We start from the raw sequence: 23,009 nt of genomic DNA, 5'->3' as shown, positions 1-23,009 counted from the left end.
CCGCTTTGCTAGCTAAAACACCGGTGTCTACACATAAGGACGATGTCATAGCCTGTCAACGACGTTGATTGGCTGCATATATACGAATGTGAATCACATTATTGGCTGGACTATGGGATAAGGTGGCATCGTTCTAATCCCATACGGGAGCAGCCAGTCACTTACTGTCTAACACTGCAAAAGGCAAGGCAAGTTTATTTGTATAGCACAATTCAACAACAAGGTGATTCAAAGTGCTTTACAGAGACATTAGAAACAAGAACAAATAAAAAGCATGATTTAAAATTGATTAGAACAAGCAAATAAACTAACTAATTAACAAACAAACAAACAAAACAGTATATAAAAGCAAAACAGATAAAATCAGAACAGTAGATAAAATCAGTAGTTAAATGTAAGTTTTGAAATTTAAGCTTAAAAGTTTGGATTTGGTGCTTTATTCAAATGCAGCTGAGAACAGGTGAGTCTTCAACCTGGATTTAAATAAACTGAGTGTTTCAGCTGATCTGAGGCTTTCTGGGAGTTTGTTCCAGATATAAGGAGCATAAAAGCTGAATGCAGCTTCTCCGTGTCTGGTTCTGACTCTGGGAACTGATAAAAGACCGGATCCAGATGACCTGAGGGATCTGGAAGGTTCATACTGGGTCAGGAGGTCATTGATGTATTTTGGTCCTAAACCATTCAGAGCTTTATAGACCAGCATCAGAACTTTAAAGTCTATCCTCTGACGGACAGGCAGCCAGTGTAAAGACCTCAGAGCTGGACTGATGTGGTCCACTTTTTTGGTCTTAGTGAGGACTCGAGCAGCAGAGTTCTGAATGAGCTGTAGTTGTCTGACTGATTTTTTTAGGTAGACCTGTAAAGATGCTGTTACAGTAATCAAGCCTACTAAAGATGAATGCATGGACTAGTTTTTCCAGGTCCTGTTGAGACATCAGATCTTTTATCCTTGATATATTCTTGAGGTGATAGTAAGCTGACTTTGTTATTGTCTTAATGTGTTTTTCTAAGTTTAGGTCTGCATCCATCACTACACCCAAATTTCTCGCCTGGTTTGTGGTTTTTAGATGTATAGATTGAAGTTCTCTGGTGACCTGTAATCGTTTTTCTTTGGCGCCAAAGACTATTACCTCAGTTTTGTTTTTGTTTAGCTGGAGAAAATTGTGGCACAACCAGTCATTGATTTCCTCAATGCATTTACCAAGAGCCTGTACAGGGCCTCGGTCTCCTGGTGACATTGTGATATATATTTGTGTGTCATCTGCATAGCTGTGATAGTTTATTTTGTTGTTGTTTATAATCTGTGCCAGTGGGAGCATGTAGATGTTAAACAGAAGGGGTCCCAAGATGGAACCTTGGGGAACTCCACATGTGATACTTGTCTGCTCAGATGTGAAGTTACCTATTGATACAAAGTATTTCCTGTTTTCTAAGTATGTTTTGAACCAGTTTAGTACAGTTCCTGAAAGACCTGTCCAGTTCTCCAGTCGTTTGAGTAATATGTTGTGGTCAACTGTATCAAATGCTGCACTGAGATCCAGTAAAACTAGGACTGACATTTTTCCACTGTCTGTATTCAGACATATGTCATTAAACACTTTGGTCAGAGTGGTTTCAGTGCTGTGGTTCTGTCTAAAACCTGACTGGAAGGCATCGTAGCAATTATTCTGTTTTAAGAAGTAACTGAGCTGTTGAGAAACTGCTTTTTCAATGATCTTACTTAAAAATGGGAGATTTGAGATCGGCCTGTAGTTGTTCATTTGTGTCTTGTCAAGATTGTCCTTTTTCAGTATAGGTTTGATTACAGCAGTTTTTAGTGATTCTGGAAACACACCTGATAATAAAGAAAAGTTGACGATCTGTAACAGGTCTGACTCTAAAGTCTTTGAGACCTTTTTGAAAAAACGTGTTGGCAGGACATCTAAACAGCAGGAGGAGGAGTTCAGTTGACCTAAGATGTCCTCCAGGTCTTTGCTGTTAATAGGTTGAAACTGTTTCATGGTGTTTAAACAGTTTTTTGGTGGACACAGTACATATCCTGGATCTGCTGTTGACGTACCAATTGCTTGTCTAATTTTTTGGATTTTTTCTGTGAAGAATTTGGCAAAGTCATTGCAGGCCATGGTCGAATGAAGTTCAGCTGCCACTGACACAGGAGGGTTTGTTAGCCTGTCAACTGTAGAAAATAAGACCCGAGCATTATGGCTGTTTTTAGTGATGATGTCAGAGAAGTAGGACCTCCTTGCATTCCTCAGTTGTAAATTATAATTGTGAAGTTTCTCTTTATAAATGTCATAATGAACCTGGAGGTTTGTTTTTCTCCAATTCTTTAACAAAACAGAATTGTTAAAGTTTTAATTTTAATTTCAATTCAGGTTAGATTTTTTTTGTGCGCAACGCAGATTTTATGTGCGCACAGACCGTGCCAGCAGTGCGCAGTTGCGCACGCGCGCAGCTTAGAGGAAACATTGCTCGGCGGTATGTTTTGGGTCATTGTCATGCTGAAAGACCCATCCACAACCTAGCTTCAGTGTTCTGGCTCGATATAAGTAACATAAAGATTAGAGACTGTTCATTTATTTGTAGGTGCTCAATATCACAAATTCAGCAGGGGATCAAATAATTAATTCCCCCAGTCTACCGTCATTCACTCAGTCTGGACAGAAGCATCACCTTTTTTTATCTTTATCAAATAAATTTGAAAATATTTAAATACTTTGACTTTGATGAAGGCTCTAAATGATTTCTTGTGCTATTAAGCAGTGTGTAGCTGATGCAAACATAACTATTTTTTCACTTGTTTAAGCTGCAATGCAACTACATTACTGAAAAAAATTTAAAAATGCATTTTTATCTTTCTCGTCCCTCATTGCTCTGAATACATAATTAACTCCACTGGCTAATGAAGGATTTTGCTTAGCAAATTCAAGTCAGCAGTCAGAGTTGTCCTCTTTTTCTAATTCCATACAATATTAGCCTAAAGCTTTCTCTAAGTGAATGTGCTTGGTCTCTCTCAAATTGGGTCACCAGAAACCTAAAAAAGTTTGAGAGGAAAACAGAAAGGTAGAAAGAGGAGAACGACACCAGGGTGCGCCGAAGGCTGAATGGGTGCATTTTGATTCTCAACAGTGGTTTTAAACCCCACTCTGTGCACTGTATTGCACCAGGATAACTGTAGTACCTCATGAAAATTCAAAAACAGGTGAGTCATTTTCCTGGCATGTTAATAGGTCAAAAAGATGCATTTGATCCATTAGTGTTAGTTGTAAGTGTTCTCGTGGCTCCAATTAGAGCCACATTTCTTGGTGTGAGCTGGCCTAATGAAAAGCGACATTAAAACATGGTATATGTCAAATGTGTCAGCATGAGAAAAGTATATTTTCATTGAGCTCCAAACTAGTCATAAAACTGCTCATCACCATAAACGTGTCTGAGAAATTATAGTGATGTGAGCCCCAAGAGGACAAAGCCATTACAACCTCTTGTAAAACACAACATATCAGCAAAATATGTGCAAATGATCACAGGCAATTAGGCGTATGCTGTTTGGTTACAAGAATCATGTCCAACAGCCCCTTGGGGTAAAATCCTCGCTCAGATAACACGTAGATTTTGTAGACAAATACATATCACCTTTAAATTACAAGGAATCGTCATCAGAGCATAGTGCATAGTGAACTGACAGGCTTGTGTTACAAAGGCAAGACTGCGTGGAAATGATGGATGACAGTACTAAACTTTAAATTATGCACCCCCCTTTGGCATTTTCATTTTTCTCTTCTGTTCTTTTCAAATGATCCATTTAAAGCAAGCATAGCAGCATTTATACAATTCTCATAGACCTTTGCAAAAACTATATGCATCCATGGCATCTAGTGTATTCTTTCTTTTTGTCTTTGATTCCTCAAGCAAGCCAGTGGTATGCAACTCCTTTTCTTTTTAAGAAAAACTACTCAATGTCATTGCAATTGTTGAATTTGTTTAACAGCCTCCACCCTTGCTTGACATACACAATATCCCTACTGTGAGGTGTGCTGTGTGAGCAGCATTACAGTAGCAAAGTGCAGTCTAATGTGACAGAGAGGCAGTTTAATGTCCCATTATAGATACCAGGGTCTTGACAACCAATAAAGCATTTAGATGCAATTTGTTCCTCTGGTGCGTTCACTGCTTAAATGTGCTGTTGCCTTTTTTTGTGGAACAACCTCTTGAGTGTTGACTGTTTGTTTTACATGTGATGGGCCTGTGACAACGCACTTTCTTTATGCCGTGTTTAGTGCTCTTTAAGAGACAAACTTAATTTTTGTTGCATCTGATGAAGACAGTTCAGGGAGAAGACCAGAAGCAAAAATTAAAGCACCCTGCATAGTCTGTGCTTACACCTTTTGGAAAGTATCACAGCTTATAAAGACTTTTGGAGCCGCTTCACATGCTATCAGTTTTTATTTGTTAGGTGTGTAGGTGTGGCTCTTTGAGGTTCCTGGGTTGTTTTGCATGCACTGGTCTTTTTAATGTGTATCCAAAGATTTTCAGTGATTTTAGGGAATGTGTGGGCTGTAGCTGAAACTTGAGCTTGCACCTCTAGGGGCTGTGGATTTTGGGGTGTATTTAGGATCACCATGCTGTCTTACAAGTCATTCACTTTTCATCTTTAGTGTTTTTCATGATTGTGTGATGGTAGGTTTCAGAACTGGTATTCCTTTTGCTCTTCGCTCTACCATTCTCTTGCTTTGTGAGCTGGTAGGTGGGTAAAGGAACCCTTGATGGATGATTTTTGGGAAATATGCGATGAGTTTTTGTAAACTCAGCCTTAGCACCCACAGGCTACTTAAGGTCTGAGATCTGATACCTTACTTTTAAAAAATGTATAAGCTAATTAATTAATAATCTGAGAGCTGAAATCTTTGGTGCACAAATTTTTCAGGCTTTTCCTTTTTTTTGTTCCACTCAAAAATAATAATACAAAAACGACTAATACGACATTAATCTCCCTTAAAATTTACAGTGTTTCCTCCTGGTCTTTTAGCTAGGAGACTTTGTCCATTATTTCAATTTTCAATTTCAATTTCAATTTTATTTCTATAGCACATTTAAAAGTCACAAGTACAACAAAGTGCTTCACAAACGAACCATACTTGCAATTTACAACAGGAGAAAACAGTTAACAAAGAATAAAATTATAAAATAATAATATAAGAACAGACATGAATCAGGGAAAATTAAGCTAAGTAGTTTGAAAAGCGAGCTTAAACAGATGGGTTTTTAACCGAGATTTAAAAGATTGGATAGTTTCCGACACACGGACATCAACCGGTAGGCTGTTCCAGAGTTTTGGTGCAGCGAAAGCAAAGGCCCGATCCCCCTTCGTCTTTAAGCGAGACATTGGTTGCATTAGAAGCCCCTGATTAGAGGATCTGAGTGCCCTTGTAGGGATATATAGATTAAGAAGGTCAATCAAATAACTGGGTGCCAAGTTATTTAAGATTTTAAAAGTATATAAAAGAATTTTAAAAACAATACGGTATTTGACAGGAAGCCAGTGGAGGTCAGCTAGAATGGGAGTAATATGATCCTGTCTTCTAGCGCCGCTTAAAAGGCGTGCTGCGGCATTCTGGACTAATTGTAGGCGTTGAATAAGAGAGAGTTGGAGGCCTAAGTAAAGAGAATTACAGTAGTCCAGTCTAGAGGTTATAAAAGCATGAATGAGCCTTTCAAGGTCTTTATGTCGTAGGTAAGGCATTGCCTTCGAAATTTGGCGTAGTTGGTAGAAGCTGGTTTTTACCACTGCAGCCACTTGCTTATCTAATTTGAGGGAGCTGTCCAGCATTACTCTGAGATTTCTGACAGTGGGCGATAAGTGGCTGGCATAGGAACCTAAAGTCTCCGAAAGCAATATTAATGAATCTTTTAACACATTCATAAATATCACTATGATCATTATATAATCAACAGCCACTCTGAACACTTTACAATAATGCTCTGACCTGTTGGGACACATGCATGCACCTTGGAGATGCACTGTTCAGACACTCTCATATTGGTGCCCCTGGAGCAGTTTCGTAAATGTTTGTTCCTTCCCCATGACAGTGCTGGTTAAAACTCTCAGGCTACTTGCATCACAGTCAAATGATGGTTGTGTGAATTGATGAAAGATTTAGCCTGGGGAGAACTGTTTTAGATGCTATCTATGTTTTATTTCAATTATAGCTGAGATCACAGAGACTGCCAGGATGATGATAACAAGCCAGCTGACAGTTAATCCCTCAGGACAGGAAACGAGTTTTACAGCAACTGATGTCATCTAAGGTTAAATGTCCATTGTGATGAGGCACTCTTCAAAGGCAGTCACATCCAGCTATTGTTCTATCTCCCCTTTCTATCATTAGAGTAGCAGGAAGATGAAAGTCGAGATAACTCTGGGGCTCTCCAATACCCAAGACCTCCTATTACAGCAAAATGGAAACTAAGGAAGTACATAAAGATTGTAGAAAAGATAGCCAAGTAAGTGTCAGCGTATACACATACATATACATGTCTGTGCTACCCTCTTCAGCATTGGCAGACATCACAAGAACTGTACAGTATGATGTAATAGAACCCTCAACCCGGGAAGAGATGTTAAACATCCAATAAAATGCTAACGCCACTCATCAAAATTGAGGTCTTAACCTCAGAGTCAGCATCAGAAAGTTATTTCTCTCAACGGCTCCTTTTAAGTAGGGAGATTATGTCTGCTGGATATTATCCCCCTTGCTGTGTTTAGTGGTACTGAATGGCATCTAATGAACACCACCTCTGCGGTTGCCTCCCCTTGATGCCCTTTGCTCAGCCAGTTTGCTGGTGGCTGTCTGGGAGATGAGAGGAAGGAGCTGAGGGACAAAGAGAGAAGGAAACAGAAGGAGAAAAGGACACAGCAGGGGGCTCTCACACCTTTTACCAGTGCAGTTACAAGGTGGGAGCCCTTAGTTTTAGCTTGGACAGATCAAAGGAGAGAGGTGTTGCCAAGAGCATGATGGTAGCAGCAATAGCTGTTTACTGTTATGTCTTGTTCATGCATGGATCCAAGTGTGGTGTACAGGTGTTTGATATACCGTTCAGGACCCCTTTTGTTTCTCCTCAGTATCACTTGCTTTTATTAAATATGATGAGCTTTTTCACGTTTCATTAACTGCTGCATGTTTCTATCTCATTTTCTTTCAGTCACAGGGATCTAAAGCCAGAGAACCTCTTGCTAGATGAAAAGAACAACATCAGGATAGCAGACTTTGGCATGGCTTCCCTTCAGGTTGGCGATAGTTTGTTGGAAACCAGCTGTGGGTAAGTAGAATCACAAATGTAATGTCTGTATGTACTGAATGATATTAGATATCAGATGTCCCGAGGGAGTAATTAAAAGGTCATAGTGGAGGTGGAAATGCTGCTATGGAAGAGGAAAACGGGGAGAATTCAGAGAGACTAAGTGGAGTGAGTGGAGCCATCAGGCTCTCAGCTAGGTGCAGCGTTGTCAAAGTGCCCATAATCGTGCTGTGCTGATCTCTTCAGGAGACACTTTCAGTGTCTATCACCGACTGTGGTATCTGGCGATGAGCGTGGCCAGGGCCACGGCCACACATTACTGCTCCCGTCTTCTAATATTTCACACTGGGTTTATGATCTAATAGTCACAACCGCACCAGGCACATCAATCCCATGACATTAATGAATTTGCTTGCAGGAAGAGTCACTTTTAAAGTGGGACTACACTCGAAAAAGGACCGAGGTCTCTTTTATTGTGGGAGTGATTTTCTTCAACCCTAAGGTGTGGCGGTCATTGTGCAGGGTCATATTTATCAATAAAAGGCAACACACTTTATGATGACTTTTAAGCACTGGGGTCATAAACTCAGTGACACCATGGATTAACAGAAACACCTCACTGCTGCACTATAGCATTTCACTCTTCCATTAAATTCACTTCAGAAAGATTTGAATATGTAAGCACAACCCAATATGATAGAAGTGCATTGTTATTTTTATTCTCTTTATCACTAGCTGGGCCCACGTCCTCATTTAAGTTTGACAGCGTTTTAGTAGGTAAAAGTGAATGCTTTGACGTGAATTGAGCTGCGGTTTGGCGAAGGCCTCGAAGGGGACTGGCGATGGCTACCGGGCCTGGCAGATCCCCATGTACTTAACAGAAGTGAAGAAGTTGAAGAATGGAGAAGAAGGACGGAGGGAGGGTGGAGCACGTAAACGAGAATGATCAGCTTGCAGAACTAGGGGAACCTATATAGATGACAGCCGGAAGGAGCGTGTTTGGAGGCGTGGTCCTGCTCCTGAAATTCCGATACATAATCTCCAATTATTTTCCCAAGATAATGAAATCTTATTGTCTAGTGATGGAGTAAAATAACATAGAGTTTTGATAAGTAGGTATAGTTCACCTATTAAAACATATATAGAACACAAGCAGGCACTCGATAGGGAAGTAATGATGTTTTGATGTCAGAGCTGGCTCAAAGTCTTGCACACACTTGTGACAGACATCCATAACACTCTAGAAATGGTTCCACAAATTTGCTCAAACTGAGTGGTCTAAGTTGTTATCTTGCTTGTAAAGTGGATGTCTTGGGAAAATATTTCCTCTGCATTTGCACATGACACTCTGTGCACGGCTGGATATATGCTCTGTGACAGCTGTCCCCAGCTCAGATTGATTCTGTCCAGATTAAGCCTCCAAATCAGCTGAAACTGAAGTTACACACACTTTACACACGCAATACAGCAACACACATGCGCACACAGAACAGGCTTAGTTCATCCCCCACCTCTAAGTCCCTATGTCCTCTGCTTGTTTGGGTGCCTCTCTGTCTCTGACTCCCTCCCTTTATATAACACACACACATGCGCGTTCATTGTGCATGTGCATGCAAACACATGCATCCAGTTGAAACTGTTGCATAATTTTTTTTCAGCAGTCGCACAATGCCTAAGCTCTCATGACTCATCGGTAGAGATCAGGCCAACTCAAAGCAGTGCGCATAGCAATCTGCAAGTCAGATGTGTCCACCGTTTAGTCATTGTTCAGCTTTGATGACCACATTAAAGTTTTCTATTTTCCTAGAAAGCCTATATGCAGCAGCTCTTACTCAGCAGTATCTTTTGACCAACTTGATCTATATTTGATTGCATTCTGCTGCCACTCACTCGGAGCAAGCCTTAATTTGATAGAGGTGGAATGAATATTCTTTGCCCTCTTAAATGTATAAAGTACTGAAAGTACCCTGTTGGAAGCACGAACACAGAGCTGTCCATGAAACAAATGCATGCACGCAGTTTGGTTGGGGCCCACATCTGTTCACGATTTTTTTGTTTTTACAGATTAACACTTGATTGCGCTCCTAATAACATAAGTCGTCATCAAGTCATTTGACATTGCGTGCCCTGCATCTGTCTCTCCTCCACTCTGACTCCACATCTGTGAGGAGGGAATATATAGGAGAGAAGAGTGAAGATAAAAGCAGCCCCTTACATTAAATTGTTTCCCTGACACAAACACAGAACCTACCACCTTCAGGAAATGAGAAGACAATTGAGAGAAATACTGTTTTCTTTCCAATCAATAAATTTAGCCACTTCCTATCTGCATATTAATTTCAAAGTTTGCACATGTGTCCATGTTTGTGTGTGGATATGTATTGACATGCTTTTGTATTGTGTATGCATATGGCTTCCCATGTGTGTTGGAGTTGCAAATGATGGCTTGCAAATTAAATTAGTTTTACATTATTACTAATGATAATAATTTGATACAGTAACGAGAAAACGAGCAAATAGCATCTTGATTGGCAATCACTTTGAGCATTGTCATTTACAGAGAGATCAGGTGTCTATCTGAACAACCCTACGGCACCAAAAACACGAGCCTTACAGTCTTGATTAGATCTTGTCTGTTTGCATGTACGTCTCATAGCAGAATGTTGGCGCCATTAATGTTTTCGTGTCTTCGTGCTGTTTCCTAATATGTGTGTATGTGTGTTGTTATTGATTATTCATGCCCCTCTGAATGTCCCGTCTCTAAGTGTAGATATGACACTTTTTAATTAAACACATTTATCTGGCCCCTTCTCATCATGCAGCAGTCTGACACAAATGTATTCCATTTGCTGTGGGTAATGGAGCTGAGTGAAGATGAAACTTGCCCCAGGTAGAGTAGTGGGAGCCTCAGAGCACATACATAAATACGTGCAGACATACAGATGTATAGCAGATGCATTGGCAAGCATATTCAAATATGGATTCTGGGATGCAAATACAACCTCTTCCTCTGTCTGTACAAACCCAGCTGGGAGTTCATCACTGCTTACTGTTTATTTACTATAATTCCATGGCACAGATTGATGAAAGGAAATGATCTTATATGCAATGAGGAAGTGCATGGATTTAGTCCAAAAAGATGAATTTTCATGAAGATCAGCTTTATGTCTCAGTGTCTCAGCGCGTCTTTCAATGCTTCTGTCGTAATTCACATCTCTTAAGATCACGATACATCCCTTCATACATATGTATCCAGTATACTGTGTATTGTAGAGGTCCAGAAATCCCTCTCTAGACAGTTACAACTCATGAACTCTATACATGAGATAAAGCCAACTTTTTATGCATCAATTTTGTGGTATTTGTTGCCCTCTGAAAATAGAAGACAGTCCTTTCCTGCCTGTTGATTTTATTTATGTGATGCTAGTGGTGTTAGTTTGAGAAAGACAGAGAAAAGACTGATGTAATGCCAAACCCACGTTGAACTGTTTTTCTAAAGACTATATTTTTCTGGTCAGTGGGAAGTGGCTCTCACGGTTTTCTATTTATCTTTAGTGTCCCACCATATAACCTGAACCTGGTGTGAGCAGCATGGATGTTTCTACAATATCACCCATACTTGATCCGCAATCAAATGTGAAAGGAACTTTGCAGCATTGACCCCGTTAACTGGCTTGTTCACTGAAGCGTACTCGGATGGATTTTATCGTGTCATTGAATGGTTGTTAACTTAATGAAACACTGTATACCTGGTGTAGTTAAGCTTGTGCTGCGAGTCGCTGGCAGCAAATTACTTACTAAATAGAGCTGTGATAGTGGGAAACATTGCAGCTGAACTAGGTTAGCCTTTCAAAAGTCAGAATGTTATCATAATAGCAGAAGGGGCTTTCTAAACATAAAATAATGAGTGGACTGAGTGTTTCAAAGTGAGCACTACAAAGCTCATCCTAGACCCGGTGTTCCTAAGGCATACCAAAAGTGGCCGCACCTTTAGAGGATGAATACATTAAACATTTTCGTTAGATAAAAGAGTAATACATTTACTTTAAAAAATTTTGATCAAAAAATCCTAATAACATGAAGCGTTTTACTGACTTACCTCTTTTTTTTTGTTATAAAAGAACTACATGGATCCTTTTTTGTAGCAGCCACCAGTGGTACTACGCTTTAAAGTACCGATGCATTGGCTTCAGCTATTTGACCTATTGGCTACTTCCACCTCTTATATGTGGGTCAGTTCATCTGAACCCATCTGAATTCATGAAATGTAACACAAAAGAAACCGTACAGAAAACAAACAAAAAACTCCCACCTCACTCTCACAAATTTGCCTGAAAAAATGCTAAAATTTCGCGTTTCTGTTGGTTTGGTTTTTTTGATTTAAGTGTCCCAATGGATGAAGGTTAGGTATGTTTTTACACGTGAAGTTCCGTATTTTTTTTTCTGTGTCATTATCTGCTACTATGGCTCTGTGAATATAGGCTGTAAAGAGTGTGGCATAGAATGGTGGATGCTTGAAGAAATAAAATATTTGCATTCCCAGTCTTTGACAGTAGATTTGAAGTCCTGTTGAAACCAAAGCTGTAGGGGAACGTGTGGCATTTGATGAACTGACAAGGAATGACCTAAATGGGATAAAGCTATAGGTTTTGCATGCCTTGTGTGTTGTGGCCTTCATGAAGTAAAATGAGTGCAGAGCTGATGGGTTTTTTTCTTTGAAGAAAAGTCATCAAGTACTTATTTGCACAGGCACTTGGAGATCCCGAGTTGGCACGGTAGCCGTGTTTGTTTTTGGCCAGTATTTTGACAGTCTGAATAAGCTGGGCTGTCAGAGCTGGTATTCTTGAGTGCACAAGAAAACAGCCAATCTAAAGGCTGTTTACAAACTACGTAGTCCCTCAGTCGACCCAAATGCTATGCCATTAAACAGAGTGAGACAAAGAGGTGGACAACACATTTCATAATGGTAGGTGGTCTAGGGAGACAGGTGATTTGTTTTGAGGAGCAAAGAAATTAAGTTTTTTATCTGATTAATTGATTTCCAGAGAATACCTTAAAAATATAGGAATGTCAAACAGTGAGAAGAATTAATATATAGAGTAACAAGTCACCCATATGATGCACTCATCCATAGACCTGTGCTTATGGAGGGGTCTTTGCAAGGTAGCTCCATAAATCTTCATATGATATTGATATGTCAATCTAGTCATTGGCTTTACTGTCAGTCTATCCAGGGGCTGTAAAGATTAGTGGGTCTGTTCACCGTCTGCTGTGAGAGGATGCCCTTGACTGAGCAAGGCAGAGGACATCCAAACACTCTCAGGACCCCTAAACTCCTAAAACACATCTTGATCTACGTTCGCTGGAGAGTTTTACTGTCTGCATAAATTGTTGTCTTCATATTTTCAGACAGTGACTTATGCTTGTTTGTTTTATCTGTTGTGAACTTTTATTTACTCTGCAGCACAACGGAAAAAAGTCCTTAGATAACTTGAACCTTCTGTATCTGTTTGCTCCTTTTCCAACAGATCTCCACACTACGCATGTCCAGAGGTCATCAGGGTAAGTGACTACTCACAGAATCACAATATTCATTCCTCCTGTGCTAACTTATTTTTAGTCATCCTCCGTCTTGTTTCAGTTGGCCTTAACGTTCAGTCTAAACTTGTCTAATACAATGTTTTGCCCTTAGGGAGAGAAGTATGACGGGAGGAAAGCAGACGTCTGGAGCTGTGGGGTCATTCTTTTTGCTCTGTTGGTGGTGAGTGTCAGCTTGTTCTTCAGTAAATGATGTTAATATTATACTGACACCCAGTTTAACATCTCTAGAGGCATATTGCGTAATACAATTTTGCCATGAAGTGTTGCTTTTGTGTCATATCCAGGAGTAAGTCTAGCCTTTGCATCGTAGTGAATAAATAAAGAACGCAAGTGAAGCTTGAGAAATAAAAAGAGAGTGCTAGCCTAAACTCACCACGGAGCCTCTGACATAAACTCAGGTGTTAAGGAGTTAAATTCAAATTCTGTCATTTAAATGAAAAAAACCCTAAATGTTGCAGAAACACCCTCTAGCTGATATAGTTGTGCTACAGAAGATCAGAGAAAAGAAGCATCTTTTTATTCATTATCCTGTACCCACAGACGACGCTGTATCCATAATCAGGTCTATTCTCTAGCTGCATTATGTCTGTGGTTCCCCAGCCATGCAGCCCCGAAGCTTTGTTTCATCAACAGCTGTACTGTAGTTCCTACACACTCCAGCTGCATGAATAATTCATACAGCCAAACTGAAAGACAAGAGCCTAAAATAAATACCAATGCTGACAGGGCAGCTTTTGGCCACAGGCCCTGTGTATTTGTCTTTGTTTTTGCTGCTCTCTCCCTCCACTCTGTCTGTCTTATGTGTGTGTGCACTTGTTTTAAGGATAGTATACTTAGTACTGTTGTGTTGCATAAAACTGATGTTGCTTACCATTATCTCCATCATGACCACGCTTTTCTCGCTCCAAACAAAAGTTTTTTTTCCGCCTCTGCTGCTTGACTGCAGAAAAATGCTGTCTCTCTTCAGTTTCGTCCTGCTGACTAGCCGCGAGATAACCATTTGTCTGATTGTGGGAGACACGCATACTCCGCAGGAGTTAGGCTGCACTCAGATCATCTGTTACACAAGTCTACCTTCCTTTTTCCTGCCTCTTTATTTCTCAGCAGCTCTTTCTGTATTTTCCTCACCCTTTCCATCTTTCTCCACCCCTCCATCTTCTCTTGTGATTGAGGTTGCCATTCATCAAATTGCTACATCTGTGAGGTGTCAGCACCCTCTGATAAATGACTCTTATGAAAGAATTCTAAATGAATGAGGTTAATGAGAAATCTGGGTAATTATTAGCGAAGCCCTGTTTTCAGCTCACTGCTGTTTATTATTTATTTAGCGTTGCTGTTTAGGGCAAAATGCTCCAACTGAAGAGTTTAATGAGTTGCGAAAGCAAGCTGAATTTTTAAGTCGTGCAGGATTAAGATTCGAAATGTGTTTTTGTTTCTTCTAGCGAGTCTTGTTAGTCATTAATAATCTTTTTTTTCTTTTGTGACTTCAGTCAGTTAAAATCATTTTCTCTGTCATAATGCTGCTGTTGTATTAAGCGCAAATTCTTTCTTCTCTACTTAGTTCCCTGCTCCTACTTGTCACGTCTGCCAACTATCATTTCAGTCTCTTTTCTTTTCTCTTTTCTCTGCCTTTATGTTTCTTCAGGGCGCCCTACCGTTTGATGATGACAACTTAAGGAATCTTTTGGAGAAGGTGAAGCTGGGTGTGTTTCACATGCCACACTTCATCCCTCCAGATTGTCAGAACCTTCTCCGTGGCATGATTGAAGTGGATGCCTCCAAAAGATTAACGGTCAGTTCAGTAAAGAGACTCGGTGTTAACTCAGAATTGTGTGTATTTGTGCATATCTTTTATGCACATAAAAGTACTCAGTACACTTTGCAACCTTACCTCTTTATGCATAGGGAATAAAAGGGACATGAAATCTAATATGGTGCAGAGGTTTTAGGGGCATTTTAGAAGTTAAGATTGTTAGCATTGCAGCAAGCCCAGACATACAGACAGAATCATAAAGAGCAATCTTCAATAAGAAGAGGAACTTCTGCAACAGATAACATGGCTTTGCAGAGTCCTCAGCATCAACATAATGTCCTATTATCATGTCAACATCACCGAGTCTGCCTAGGACTACATTAAAAGACGGATGCAAATGAGACAGCATATTTCCACTGAACAGCTTTTGAAAGTTCTCCAAGATGGGTGCAATAACCTGCCCCACAAATGGAGTGAAGAAGGTTCTACTTTTATCTAGTTTAATTCAGTATTCGTATAGTACCTAGAACTTAAACAGTACAGTCTATCAGCAAAAAATATTTCGTAGTTAATATTTACTACCAACAGTGTTTACTAATTACATTTTAGAAACTACAAATTAATTTTATACATAATTCAAGAAACTATTCCTGGAAAATATTTGGACAGATGTGGAGTAAGAGTAAGATCAACTAACTTAAACTAAAATATATAGTATCAGTTTGGTGCTGTTGTTCTTTCTTGATACAAATGTGTTTGTATCATTCCCAGTTCTGTGTAAGTTCAAGTACATTGTGTGGATTCAGGAGAGGAGTGTTGCTTGTGTACCGCACACTGATCACCTTGGCAAGGTAACCGGATTAGAGAGCAAGAACAGAGATATAAAGGACGGAGTGTCGGGTTGAGAGAGATAGACGAATGTAAATAATGAAAGAACTAAAAAACGGACATGTTTACCAGAGAGACAGTGGAGCCCTTCTTTGTTATCCTGCATTTCACATTCAGAACAGTGCACAAAGCTACATCCAGTCTGCAAGTTACTGTATTTAATCACATCCTCATTTTTACTGTATGCACACAGCTTCTCCAGGTATCTCTGTGAATCAGTGCATCAAACAAAACTATTTTCATGCACTTGCCAGCAACATTCGCCAAGGGTGGTGATGACACCACCCTTGGCGAATGTTGCTGCTCCATTTCTTTATGCATTAAATCATCTCAAACCGTGTCAGAATGAGTAAGAGTAAAGTAACAGGAATGTGAAAAACAGCGGCAGGAGTAGCAGCAGAAAAATAAAGTTTAGAAACCGACATGAAAAGAGATGTTCATATGCAGGATGCTCATTTGTATTGAAACAAGAAACAGAAAGATCAAACCTTTTTATTATGCACTATGCACACTATATTATTTATTTTTCTGGTCCCTCTGTCTGATGAGGACAGGTCACCCTGAGATTCCCTAGATATGTCCACCAGCCTCCAGCAATGTCCTAGTCAAAGGGTTACATGCAGACCATGCTGCTGGGAGAGAATATGCTACCTGTCTGCTCCTCTCTTGCATCAGGACTCCACACAGAGCTCAGGGGATGTGTTGTAACCTCGAGGAATGTCAAATATCCTCGTTAGATCGAGCATTCGTGGAGTTTATAGTGACCGCTAGTCAGACCTGAGCCAGGTACACTGAGGGGCAAAAATGACATCATAATGGAATATGACATTCACTTATGTGGGATTATTTCCATAATAATGTTTGCTGAATCAAATCAATGGGGCAATCAGACTCTAAATACGGGCTGTGTTTCAGTAGGTGTATTGTCACCTTCTGTTAATTAGGTTTGTAAGCAGACGCACACAAGTAAACACACAAAGTCAAGGCCTCCTCAGAGTTTGAGTGGGAGGGCACGTACATGGGATTAAGGGGCTTAGGCCAATAAAAGCATTTCTCTCCATTTCCTGTCTGTGCAGTCAGGGACCCAGAGGCAACTAAGCCAACCACCTCAGCGCAATCATCTCATCTTCAGTATTCAAATTATAAAAGACACCGTGGAAAGATCTGCCTCCTCATGGTACCTGAGTAATACAGAGAATTGACTAGATTACTATAATAAAGAGCAAAGTTCCTAGATGGAAATAAAGAAGGTGTTTTGTTTTTTGTAAGAGACACCAGAACCTTTCTAGAAGTGGACTGAAACACTTTGTTTTAATGATGACAATTGTTTTTAGGCCAATGTAATCTTTTAAAGACTTGCCAAAATTGGCAAGGGTTATCTCGGAATCTGAAATACTTACCGATCCTTCTGTTACTGCTCTCTCAGCAATTACAAAGACTGCAATGACTACAGTAAGAGTAAAGCTGAAGAAAATGGGGTTTAGCATTCATGTGGAGGAAAAGAACATCTCTTCTTCTTAAGCCTAATGTTCAGCTGCTTTTTAATATGAACAGCTACTCAGCCAATCACATGGCAGCAGAAATTGTCAAGACAACCTGCTAAAGTAAAAAAAAAAAGCATCAGAATGGGAAGAAAGGTGATTTCACACACTGTTGAAATGCTGGGATAACCACTTGTTAAAACCACAACACGTCAGATCTTGGAGCAGATTTGCAACAGCAGCTGAAGAATAGACCAGGGACTGCTCCTGTCAGCTAAGAACAGAGAAACCAAGGCTACAAATAGCATTAGCTCACCAAAATTGGAAAATTGAATATTTTTATAATATATTAGTCTCCATTTCTGATGCAATATTTGGATGAAAAACATGAAAGCATAAATAGACCCCCTACTTTGTATCAACAGTTCAGGCAGTTGGCACACTTTGGACTGTTTAGCACCAAGTGAGCATATCTAAAACGGCGCAGCCTACCTGAATATTGATGTTGACCACGTCTGTCCCTTCATGACCACGGTGCGCCCTTTTTTCAATGGCTGCCTCCAGCAGGATAATGTGCCTCGTCAGAGAGCTAATCATCATCTAAAATAATCTCAAACTGGTTACTTGAACATGGCAACGAGTTCACCGTACACAAATGGCCTCCATAGTTTACAGATCTCAATCCAAGAGATCAACTTTGGAATTTAGTGGAACAGGAAACCCACATCAAGGATGTGCAGCAACATGAACCAAAATCTCCGATGCAAGTTTCGGGCACCTTGCAGAATCTATCTCATGAATAGTTAGAACATTTCCATCGGTCACATGGGGTTCAATCGAGTACGAGCAGGACGTACATATTATATGTTTTATATATTCTACGTAATTCTTTCTTTTTACATTCATCAGGTCCCAGTCGCCCCAAATAGCAAAGAGAAATTAAAAATGCATGCCATGAAAGAGTTTGGGTCTTAGGAGGTTAATTCAATGTTTGTTCATTGTGTAAAAGCTGTTCTTAACTGTCTATTTAATTGAATAAAGTCTGTAAGTATTTAGGCAGTGACACAACCTTGGTAATTTTGTTGCTAAAAACATTCAGCTGGAATTCTTTGATTCATGGCCGTAACACGGCTGCTTATCATTAAATTATGCAATTAGTTTGGAGCCTGTGAAACTAGAAGGATTAAATCTTTTGTTAAATCCCTTGAATCACAGCTGAAAGTTTTAACTTCAAGCACATCTTTCAGTTACACAGTTTCCAAATACTTATACATCTGACTTTGTGTTTCTGTATATTATGACTTGAAACAACAGAGTAAGTCTCTACTGTAAACACAGATTGTGGTCCTTCCTCCACTGAACAGCCATGTGACTGTTCTCTTTCTGCTTACAGACCTACAAACACAAGTAAGCTGAGAATCACATATGCAGCACCTTGATAAATATACACCTCGATGTGGACAGAACATTCTCAGCCAGTATTATACAGCATCTCTTCTGCCTGAAAGCAGCTGGAATCAGTAGTGACACATTTAGAAACTGATTGATGTGATTCTACGTTTCAAACCACATCACTTTCAACCCTGTGTGAGATACCAGACTCTTGCCTCCAGGCCTTCAATAAAAGTCGGACAGAGTAGGTCACCCACTAGTCTCTATCTGACTGGCAGGGTGTCCTTGTCAATATCACGACCTCTGTGGTAGAGTCACCTATAGTCAGTAACCACAGTCTTCTCGGCTCTGTGATTGCACTAACATCTCAGGAAGGCATGCATCGGTGCTGAAGCACAGAGGTAAATTCTCTAGGGAAGTGGTAACATCAAGACATTGATGGAGACACTGACACGAGAACTATGCATCTGAATAAGTGACAATAATTAGAGCTGTCATGTGTATCTCCTGTGGTTCCACAACAACAGCTTGAGCAAATTAAAAAGTCCCAGCAGTGACATTGATCCGCTTTCCTTCTGTGGGCAGTTGAAACACCGTGGAGTCATTCTAGCAGACATCTTCCTTTGTTGCTATTTTGCCCGCTGTTCCTCTCTTTCTGCTTTTCCTTTTTTGACAAAAGACTACGCTGACAGGGTTGGTGACAAAGTGGCCACTCTAGATGTGCGATGACAAGGGTAGTATTAAAAAAAGTGAGTGTGTGAGTCAGTGAAATGGGAAGAGGATGAGAATAGGAGATTCCCTTCAGACCAGAGGGCTTGGCAGGGTCAGCTGCATGTGTGAGGGAGATAATATTCTCTGTGTTTAGCTCAGTTGTATCACCTTCCTCTTTTTGCCTTTGCTGAACCTTTCTCTCCTTTTCCTCAATATGTTTTTTTTCCATTGGCAGTCTTAACATTTGAAGGTCTCATTATTTACTTCCACACCTTAACCTGCCTGTATTGTCTCTGTTTTATTTCCTTGAAACTTCGTAAGTTCAATACTTACTGGCGTTGTAATGTGCCAACAATTTCTATACCTTCGTTTATCGTTTTATTCTCTTGTCAACAACATGATACTATTTTCCAGTGAATTGCATTTTGTGAACTGATCTTCATTTTTTCTTTTCTCATTACTTCTCCAGTTAGAACAGATCCAGAAGCACACATGGTACATGTAAGTAGTCCTCTGTTTTGTTTTGTTTTCTTTATGTTTACACTCCTGTCCTCCCTTCAGCTATTCTGCAGGGCTTGTAAACCTGAAGGGAGCTGGCACATGAAAAATGACTTTGAGTTCCAGCTCTGTACACAAGAGTACATTTAAGCAGGGCACGACTCCAGGCTGTGGGGGTAAATTGGTAGTGCGTGAAAGAGGATGTGAGGCATATGGTCAGCTGAACAGAGAGCAGGGCAGCAGGAACCGAGATGATGAAGACTAGACTGAACCCAGCTAACCTCAGTGTACCCAGCGTTTGACATGTCGAAAGGGGTGTACCCACCTTTTTAGGCTAACAAATATTTTGAGATAATTTATTGTACACTTGTAAATAAACGAGTTTATTAACTGGGAAAACAAATTAATAAATGCTAGAGATATGAATACACAAATAGAGTATGCATGAGGCTCTTCTACTAAAGGCTCCAGTTGTGTCTCTATCTTATAGCTTTCCATCCAGAGCACATTATTCAAAAAGGGGCCTAGTCGTTACCGGTTTGGCCATTATCGATCAGTAGATTTGCTATAATTTGACAACATTGGCTTTTCCTGAAACATCATTCAAACAACTGTCTCTGTTTCACTGTAGTTCCACAAACTTTTTTTGTGTGCGGTCAGTCTCTTTTGAAAATTACACTGTTTTTAAATTTACACTACTTCATTAAAGTGAAAAGTGATCAAGTGGAAGAATTTACTTAACCTCCTTGTCATCCATGATCTTAATGTGTGAAGGTGTATAAAGCCCTGTAGGTCTTGACTTAATAACAACACCATTCAATAGAAGAGAAAATCAGTTTTTAAGGGGGTGTCTTTGAGCATCCTACTTATCTGTATCCACGATTTAAAGTGTTTACGTCTTCAAATATGCTCTCCATTATCATGAGATTTATTTATTTTTCTCATAACAGTGTTCTTATAATAGATTTTAATAATTTACAAGTGTTTTGTTAAGTATTAAAAACATTTACCAGTAGGTTTGAGGATTGCTTTTGGCAATGCAATACCAACGATGAATCATCAGAGGAGAGTCTGCATCTTGGAAGGGGCTGAGTTATGGTTTCTGTCCTGTACTGAAAGATCATGTAAACACAGGAAGACTGATATAAGAAACAAGAGGAGACAAGAGCTAGGCAAGAAGACTAATGTAGTATGAGTTTTGTCAGTGAGGAAGTTGCCATGCTATCTGTCTCTGCACGGCAGGCTGGCTTGTCAAGTGACTGGCTGAATGAATGAACTTATAAATGAATGAATGAGAGGTGACATTTGTCTGACAAATGTGGTCATTTTCCACAGGCAACTCATCTGTGATGTAAAAACATAATAAAATAAAATAAAAAAACATGTCAAAATCACAAAAAGAAAAACTTTTGACACAAAATTGAATAAAGCCATCAACCCTGTATTTTTAGATGGTGATTGTTCCAACAATCTTTCAGCACACTTGCCTGGAGCTGTGATGATGAAGAACGCAGTGCCAGGCCAAACAGATAGTTTAGTTAACTTTCTGAAACTAAGTGTCCCACGAAAACAGTTAAGTCCTATATAAGAAAGGTTGTAAAACTGATTGTTTATATAAACAGTTGCAGAAACATTAGTATAATTCAACCTCGGCAAACTACAGCCATAAAAAATTGCCATGAAGTAGAAACTGTGAAAAGCTGGCAAAGTTAAAAATCATCTTATTCTCTCTGATATTAAGCATTTTTCACTTTTTTCAATTTCTAAAGAACTTATTCCTGTTTACTGAACCAAATGGTTAGTGTCCTTAAGATCTTTATTGAATCAGTCACTCTTTTAGCAATAAATGAAACAATTTTCACCTAAATAAATACAACTTGCATTCAAAGAATGAAAATTAGGCAAGACAGACAAAATGTAAAAGCCAGTGATCATGCATGTAGCTCATGTATGGTTTCATGGCTGAATGCAGACCAAGGATGGCTCTTATGTGCTTCTTATGTTCTGACAGAAAGGGGCTCATATTGTTGACATTATCCTTGATAAAAATGCACTGAAATGCAGAAAAACAGAATTGGAGACAATGCCAACTTTGATAGAATCAACAATTCCAACCTTTCCGCCACTGACCACGGCCCCAAACTCTGCCTAGTAAGCATACACAGTACCATTTCAGAAGGAATCTAAAGTCATGTCAGAGCCTGTGTGCTGGGTACAGACAGGCAAATGAGGCTAATGAGAAGGAACCTCAGAATCACACATGAAGGTAGGAGGCATTAAGATGCTGGCGAGGGTGATGGTGCACAGTGAGCAAATGGCTGGTAGAGATTTTGGACAAGATGCCCGGGACAACCTGGATGAGGTCAAGATATGGTGGAGGGGGAGGACTGCATGACATACATGGTACTTGCCGTATGCAGTATGGTGTACTCTCTTTGAACCCAAATTGGATAAGCAGTTAAAATGGAAAAAGGGTAAATGGACTATTTAAACCATGTTCCTTAGTTGTGGATGATTTGTTTTTTCTGGAGCCATATGATATGACCACGGATTTTCATGTTTTGACGTCTGTCTAAAGTATGCTTAGTGGTGCTTTCATTTTTTCTAACTGTGGGATGTTAAAAAGAAAGAAATGTTTGATTTTTGAGCACAGATAAACCTGTTTTGAGGGGATTGTTTATTTTGCCAGAAGAGTCAGCCAGCTGGTGATAATAAAACATTGAATAGCAGGGAGAATGCAGCGAATTATGACCTCACCGGCTTTCCATATAAATCAAAACTTAAGTAACAGTTTCACCCGTGGGTCGGCATTATAAGTCCTCGTGAAGACTTGATTTATTGAAGTTGGACTGTTATATATTTAGATTTCTTTTTCATTACCCTTACCACCCGAATTTATATGCACATACTGAAACAGGAGTGTTGGTGGTTATGTGGGGTGAACAATCAATGTAGGTCTGGTTCACAAGTTCACAGCATATAGAAAAGTGGAGGTCTGTGTCATTTCAATAGCTGCCAGTGAGGTTTATGCTTCACTGGGTTCACTGAAGGAAAAATAATAGATTTAGGGAGGTAAAAAGTGGAAGTGTGTGAGTTCAAATCTGTCTCTGTAATAACTTCTAAGCATTGGCGCATTTCCAGAAGTAGTAGATTTGTGTGTGAAAGAAACATCTAGAATATTATAGAAATCTTTGTGAAAATGGACTGTGCAGTATAACGTTTTATTTCAGCCCTAAAGAATATAAATGTGTGTGTGCATGTAAAAAAACAGCAGACAAAGGTGACATAAATTAATCTAATAATAATAATAATGAAGAAACTACATTTAGAAATCACGCCAGAGTAGAAGAGGCAGGTTGCTGAATATAACAGCATGACTAAGTCATCTG

The 23,009-nt window shown here is 39.7% G+C and overlaps 1 protein-coding gene across 6 annotated transcripts in view; it reads left to right on the top strand.

Moving 5' to 3' along the window:
- Nucleotides 1-23,009, top strand: part of brsk2a (BR serine/threonine kinase 2a) — a 173,533-nt gene that overhangs the window by 128,597 nt on the left and 21,927 nt on the right. For all 6 annotated transcript variants that reach the window (XM_085281736.1, XM_085281735.1, XM_085281737.1 and 3 more), the window contains 5 exons: nt 7,201-7,317; nt 12,825-12,858; nt 12,989-13,057; nt 14,543-14,689; nt 19,592-19,623. In XM_085281736.1, coding sequence (XP_085137862.1) covers nt 7,201-7,317; nt 12,825-12,858; nt 12,989-13,057; nt 14,543-14,689; nt 19,592-19,623 — 399 coding nt within the window. The remainder of the gene's footprint in view (nt 1-7,200; nt 7,318-12,824; nt 12,859-12,988; nt 13,058-14,542; nt 14,690-19,591; nt 19,624-23,009) is intronic.

Source organism: Mchenga conophoros, linkage group LG7 (genome assembly GCF_057382185.1).
Source record: "Mchenga conophoros isolate Kocher_MC1m ecotype Shallow Benthic linkage group LG7, M_conophoros_male_GT1.1, whole genome shotgun sequence".
NCBI classification, from domain to species: Eukaryota; Metazoa; Chordata; class Actinopteri; order Cichliformes; family Cichlidae; genus Mchenga; species Mchenga conophoros.
The sequence above is the reverse complement of the archived record's forward strand: the minus strand, read 5'-3'. Positions and strand labels throughout refer to the sequence as shown.